Raw genomic sequence first — 7,237 nt, forward strand, 5'->3', positions numbered from 1 at the left:
TGATGAAACCTTGAGTCTGGGGCCAGGGAGGCATGGAGGATGAGTCTCGAGGCAGGATTCCTTCTGACCTCTGGGAGCCCCGGTTCTCACTCCCAAGACTCCCAGTGGATTGGATGAGGCCCACCACATCAGAGGAGGTCACGCCCTTCACTCAGAGTCAACTGATAGCCACATCCCCATCTTTGAAGTGCGTCCAGGCCAGCGCTGGATCAAGCAAGTGGACACCATCCCCAAGCCAAGTGGACACATGACAGCCACCATCACAGAAAGCACAACTCGCCCTCATGCCCAGAAGCCCTCTGGTCTCAGGCATCTTCCTTCCCAGTGACAGGCGTGGGCTTCTCATTTCACAGACACTATGAATCGTATAACTGCTCCTGTTGCCCTCTTTTAAGTGGCTGCTGGGGCGCTCAGAGTCAATTTGGGGAGGTATCTTGAGCAGGTACTCAGAACTCCACCCCTCCTACAGGGGAACCCTATGTTCCTGGGTCCAGAGGTCATGGCCAAGACATGGGTGTTCCCTCTGGCTAAGAAGTTTCAGGCCTGTCACCCTGCCTTGACCAGCCCTGTGGTCTTGTACAAGTTTCTTTTCCTTTCTGTGCCTCCATTTCCTCATCTGGAAAATGGGGGTCCATAGAGTGCTTACTCCATGGGCTGTTATGGAGGATAAAAGCAAAAACAGGTCAACAGCTGCTGGCTTGCCCACAGAAACCACTCACTATGTGCTAACTACTTTTAACTCTCTTACTTCCAGAACCTTATTTTCCTTACACCTCATTTTCCTAATGAACTTCCCAAGGATTTTATTTTTGAGGAGCAGAGCACATGCAGTGATGTCTTATCCCACTTATGAAGAATAATTCCCTAGAGTGGCTGAGTCAGGGGACTAAATGTTTTTTTCAGCTTCAAGGATCTTCAAGGGTTTTCAAGGAACAGTGGGAAATATTGAGAAAAGTAGAAGACTTCTATTAGGTCAATAAATGTTTGTCGAGTTCCTAATATCACCCTGGACTGAGTGTAAGCGCTGCGGATGCAGTGGGTTCAAAAAAGACTTGGCAGTTACGGAAATTCTATTCATAGAGGGAGGAAGAGAATAAGCAGATGATGCCACGGTGGAGAGAGAGGGTGGTTTGAAAAAATGCAGAAGGGTAAGGGACAGAGAACTGGAGGGGGCGTCACATAAGCGTCAGGCCGGACGTCACCGAGGGAGGGATGGTTGGGTAGCAGGAAGGGAGGGAAGAAGTTGTGCAGGTATCTGGGAAGAACGTTCCAGAACCAGGCTACGGTGTGTGCAGAGGACCCGAGGGAAGCTGGAGGGTACCAGCCAGCAGGCTTACCCCTCTCGGGAATGCTGGCGAAGGCTGAGGACATGGAATGCACGTGGATTTATGAACCCTGACTTCAGGCATGAGCAGAGGTAAATGTTGATACAATGTATTTACACGGAAATGTCTTATCAAAATGCAGCGTTAAAGTGACCAAAAAAATCCAGTTGGTCATGAATTGTTTTATGGCTCCAGGAAGATGATACACGGGGTGTTAATTATAGCACCTTACAATTTTCAAAGGAAAAAAAAAATAGGCGTGTGCATGTTAAAAACCTACCCAGGAAATGAAGTAAGGCAGCGGGCAGCTTTCGTGACAGCGGCATGAGCATTTGCAATTGTACTCGCGTTTTGCCAGGACTGAAAAGTATGTAGTCCAGTGCCAGCTCCCCACTTCACTTCGGGGCAGTCTCGGCACACCCAACTCTAGCTGTGCATTTCAGGCTGAGATAAGGCTGGCATTCCCAAGTGCAGCCTGCAGGCAAATACTCCAGCGCCTTGCCCTCTGAACTCACCTCTGCTTACTTTCACATTTATGCAGAACAGGTGGCATATGGCAGATTTGCTCTGCAGCACGTAAGGGTAGGTAGCTGGGGGAAAATCACCTTTTCATAAGCATTGAGAGGGAGGAATTCAAGCCCCACGTACACCTCCCAGCCATGTACTCCCTCGGGGTCTCATAAGGGCACCTCGACTGCGGAATTGAAGGTAACTCGACACTTGCCATGAGCCCCCCCAGGCCTGGAGCCCTGGAAATGGGTGGGGTTGTGGTAGGTGGTGGTGGGGTCCCTGGTTGTCTTGCTCAGTCCACTGCCTTCAACCCCAGTGAGGAGAAGATGGGTTATTTTATAAAGAAAAAAGGAGGACGGAGATAGATGAGAAGGAAGAAGAGAAAGAGAAAAAGGAAAACAGAAAAAGTCAAAATAAGAAAAGAAAAAAAGCAAGGACCCCCTCATGCAAATTCATCTTATTAAAGCACAACCATAATTTATTCATTCAACAAACACCCTGACCAGTGTAGGTGCCATTCTAGACTCTGGCTGTAGAGTAGTGAACAGAGCAGACAAAACTCTCCTCCCATGTGGAGCTTCAAGTCTAGAAGATTCCATGAGGCAAATGTGGTACAATGGAAAACCACCTGTTATCTGGGCTGGAAAAGACTTGGAGGCTATGGAGATCCCCTTTTCTGGTTGGAATGCAGATTTGATGTCTTGTGCCACAGCAGCTATCTTGGGCAATGAGGCAACTGCTTTGCTGAGTATGGCAGAGCAGCTTGAGAGAAGAAACTGAGGTGCCTGATGACTTTGTGACACTGCCTCCAAGCCCTGGAATCCCAAATGCCCACCTCTGTACTTCTCTTAAATAAGAGAAAGTAACTTCTACCCTTTAAAAGACAGCTTTTCTGGAAGTCCTATGAAACTGCTCAGCTTGCCCAAATGCCTTCCCTGGGGTCTTTCTCCCTGCAAAGTGGCTGTTTGTGCTCCTGAAACAAGCAAACAGCTCCAGAGAGGGAACATGACCTTCCTGAGTCACGAAACTCATCTTCTACAAACATATCACTCTGGCCCTGTGTGAAATAACTGCTGAAGCAAATGGCCCCTACTCGCAGAGTGCCGGCCAAGACTGTCCCCTGATGAGCATTTCCCAATGGCAAGTTCTGATGAGGACAAATCGATGTGGCCAGTGACATGCTGAAGTCCATTGTCATGGTGGCCGGGTCAGTCTAGCTCTATTGTGCCCGCTCCACGCACACCCCTTGGGGCTGAGTGGGTCTGATCGCAGGCTTGGAGAAGACGCTTCCCGAAGCTCAGCTTTGGGCACCCGATCACCGTTCGGAGAGGGTTGGGGGTGATTGCATCCGGGGACACTGGGGTCCGGCTTTGGTGTGGAGCATTGTCTATTTTGGTTTCCCCTCAAGAGAAATCTCTTCCTTTAGGCTTCCCTCCCTCCTATCCGCGCTCCCTCCCTCCCTTTTCTTCCTATTTGTTTGCATTTCCTGTTGGCAGAGCTTTCCTTTGAGATCCTGAGAACACAGCCCCTCTCCAGCTGCCTGTGACCTTGCGTGAACTGGCCTACCTCCCTGGAGGACCCCTGCTTTGATGATGAGCGGGGACCTGATTATTCCCAGCCATGTGCCCCCCCCCCCCGAGGTCTCATGAAACTCCTAAGTGGTCTCGTTCTCCCAACACCAAGAACTCACAGGAGCATTTCGCAAAAAATGGACCCTATTTCCCGGTGTCACCCACGGTCCCATTTTATGGAAGAGGAAGCTGAGAACGTGAGGCTGTTTTGCCCCAGGTCATATCAGCCAGGCAGTGGCAGCACTAGGATCCAGGCCTGTCTCATTACAGATCCTGCCATCTTTCTACCACCCTTCCCAGCCTGCATGTGCCTGGTCCCACAGGAGAAACCCAGGGTCCTGAGTTGCAGCTGAAGGGGTGCATTTGTCAGGGCCCCTCCCCACAGTTCCTGTACCCTGGGCTGCCCCATGGCAGTCCAGTGTCCCAACGTGGAGCCCATTTCTGTCCATCCAGCAGTTAATCTCATTTATACTAAGGTGTGGTTGACTGATAAACAGCCAATTGTTACTCTTTCGGAGACGCTGGTAAGGTGATCAAGGACTTTATGACCAAGGAATGAAGAGTGAAGAAAGGAACATGCACAAGGTCTTCCCACGGGACCCCCTCAAGAAAAAGCCCTATACTGCCATCAGGGAGATACTCAAAGCCAGGTTAAAAGTCCATGGGCTGTGCAGTTGGCATAGGAGCGCACACGGTTCACACTCCCCTATTCCTGGGAGAGGTAGAAACCGGCATCTCAGCCCCAGTGACCTGGAAATCTAAGCCCCTGGTTCCTTTAGAAGGGAAATGGCACAAGGCATGCATCTTGGGGCGTCCCAGAACCCCCCCCCCCCCCCGCCTCAGCCATTACCCCTCTTCTCTTGTCCTCAGCTTCACCCTCTGGATTAAAGGGCAGGTGTATTTGCTCTGGGGTAGTCGGCGCTGGAGACTGGGCTGCACCCACGGATTTCCAGAATTCCTAGAGAGGAGCAGCCCAGGTCTGCCTGCCGGTGGCGCCTCACCTGTCTGCTGGGTACAGCGGCCCCACCCCTCGGAGGGCCACCAGCCGGCAGGAAACCACAGTCCTGGGTTTGGGGATCTCAAAAATTTGGCAGCACTTTGGAATTATTTAAGGGCTACTTTGTAAACATTTCGTTGCTCAACTCACATTCCTCCGCCCCCTGTCTTGACTCTCTGACACTTTAAGAACAAACCGAAAACAAAAAGTAGCCCTCTTTCAGCAAATTCGCGCAGTTTTGCAAATCTTCTCCCGGTTCCCCTTTGCCCTGGGGATTTGTCTTCCAAAGGAGGTCAGAGGGCCCCGCGACAGAGGGTCATTCCTGGGGGAACGTCCAGCTCGGGCCCAAGGAAGGTCTTGGGAAGGCAGCTGCCCACGCAGCCACCTCACGCCCGCTCCCTCAGCTCGGGTCCTGGAGATGCCCCCACTGGAGGCCCAGCCAAGCCAGCCAACTTCCTTGCTCACTGGTGTATTCACTCACTTGCTCACTCATAACTGGAAAAAGGTATTCATTCAACAAACAAAGCCACGGAGGGTGGAGCTTGGTCGGAGAGATCTAGCTGCGGACTTGGTGGTGGACTCCCACGGGTCCTAGCTGGGCACACGACACGGGAGAAGGAGACCACATTGCCCAGCACCCCCCCCCCCCGCCCCCGACTGGGCACACGACACGGGAGAAGGAGACCACATTGCCCAGCACCACACCCCTCCCGAGCCCACCCACCTTGCCTGGCAGACAGCGGTCCCTTCACACTGCCACTCACATTGTTATCTGCTCATTCTACTGAGGCTCAGAGAAGGCTAGTGACTTTGCCAGGGTCACACAGCAAGGAACAGGGCAGGTCTGGGACAAGGGCCCCTGCATGCTGGTGATGGAGGAGTGGCGCCCTTGGGTGAGTGACATCACTTTGCTGAAACTTGCTTTACTCGGGTGTAAAGTGGGATGAGAGCAGCTCTCACCAGGTGCCATCACTGTCCTAGGCCCGTGTACAGGTTTTAGCTCATGTCCTGCTCTTCCCTAAATACCACCATTATTAGGTCCATTTTACTGATGAGCAAACTGAAGCACAGAGAGGCGAGGCCACTCGGCTGAGGTGGCACAGCTGGAAACCGAGCCCCAAAGCCTCAAGTCATCATCAGCACCGGGACTGACTCCCTGGGGCGCCCGAGGGTCACTCACAGCAGGGCCCATAGGACAGGGGGGGTCTTTACAGAGGGAGATACCGGGCAATGCCTGGGGACATTTTCTTTTGACCCAAGGAAGCGGATGGGGATGGGGTGGGGTTGCTCTGGGCATCTGTGATTAGAGATGGGGGATGCTGTTGGCACAGGGAGGCCCCACATCCCAGAGTCAGCGGTCAGTATGGTTTTATGATTAGAGTTCTTAGGAAGCGTTCCATCTGCAAATCCACCCTGCGTTAACATGCCACCCTTCCACGGCCTGCCCACCCTGGGCGGCGTCCCCTGCCCTGTCCTCGGCCCCACTGGTCCAGGTACTGTTAGAACTTGCACGCCCCAGGACAGCACCCTTGGGTCCCAGAGACACAGCCAGTGTGTCTCACTTCAGTCGGGCTGGCAGCAAGCAATGCTCCCCTGTCCCCTGGCCGTGCAGCCCCCTCCCCAGCCTGCTCCTTACTTGCCAGCAGAGGGTCCAGGGCTGTCTCTTCCATCGGACTGGCTGCCCACGTGCTGGCCTCCATGGGACTCTCGTCCTACGCTCTGGCCCCTACGGTGAGCCTTGGCTCCCTGTGGAAGGTCACCCCACCCCACAGCAGTGACACCTCGGTGGCTGGGATCTCGGGCGAGGTGGCAGCAGGGTGAGAGGCTGTCCCCTGGGGTGAGGGGAGTTTGCAAAATGAGTCAGCGGGCCGGAGCTGCTCCATGGGAGTCACGTATGGGTTAATCATTAATACGCAGGCACTTTCCCAGGCTCCCTAAGGACTCCTGTTGGCGTGGCCTCCTCCAGCCTTGACCTCAGTCCTGGAAAGTCAGCTTGGGCAGGGCCCAGCTTGGCCTGGTTCTCGGCCGAGGGTGAGGATCAGAGCCTGAGAACCCCCTCTCCTTTCAGCTGTAAGGCCTGGGCTCTGAAAAGGGTAGTGTCGTTGGAGGTGTGAAATGGGTGGTCCCATTTCACAGCCCCTATTAACCCACAATCACTCATATAAAATCTTACTGCCCTTCACGCAGCATCTCCTCTGTTCCCCATGCTGTGCCAGGCACTCAGCCTACAGTACTTCCTTGAGTCTTCTTGACAACCCTGCAAATAAAGTGTGACCTCAGGTGGTCAAGGGGCCTTGTCTGTCTGGTTCGCTAATGTCTTGACATGTGGCAGGCACTCAATAAAAAGTTGTTGCAAAAACGATGGTGCCAGATAATTTGGTCAAGGTCACAGGGAGGACAGGGATGAAGTGAATCCAATGTCAAGATGTGCTCTTTGAAAAAGCTGCATCCGGTCCGTGAGGTCATATGATCATCCAGGTGAGGGGCCACACTTCTCTCAGGTGGGCAGTTTAGAAGGTGACCGTACCTGGTGGGGCTGCAGTGGCCACGTGGCTCTCACTGGACCCCCCCATAGGCAAGTTGCACAGCTGCCACTCCACCATCTGTTCAGGACTATGGGGTCCTGTAGGGGTGACCATGTGGCCAGGGCTGGAGTTGAGTGAGGGCCAGGGAAGATGTCCTATCGGGGAATTCAGTGGGATGTGGAGGGAAGGTTTGGGGCGGGAGTTCGCTGTCAGGGGGCAGAGGGCCAAGAAGGCAAGGCCTGCTCTACTGTTGACCTCACTGGAAGTCAATTTCGAGCTCAAGAATGTCATTGTGAAGCTGATTCTGGC

General features: G+C 53.4%; 1 protein-coding gene across 4 annotated transcripts in view; it reads right to left on the reverse strand.

Moving 5' to 3' along the window:
- The window catches only part of ANO1 (anoctamin 1), a 176,258-nt gene extending 169,997 nt beyond the window's left edge, over positions 1–6,261 (reverse strand). For all 4 annotated transcript variants that reach the window (XM_077115427.1, XM_077115425.1, XM_077115426.1 and 1 more), the window contains exon 1: positions 6,040–6,261. In XM_077115427.1, coding sequence (XP_076971542.1) covers positions 6,040–6,103 — 64 coding nt within the window. In that variant the 5' untranslated portion in view covers positions 6,104–6,261. The remainder of the gene's footprint in view (positions 1–6,039) is intronic.
- Positions 6,262–7,237: the final 976 nt, after the last annotated feature.

The sequence above is a fragment of the Tamandua tetradactyla genome, chromosome 9 (genome assembly GCF_023851605.1).
Source record: "Tamandua tetradactyla isolate mTamTet1 chromosome 9, mTamTet1.pri, whole genome shotgun sequence".
Classification (NCBI taxonomy): Eukaryota; Metazoa; Chordata; class Mammalia; order Pilosa; family Myrmecophagidae; genus Tamandua; species Tamandua tetradactyla.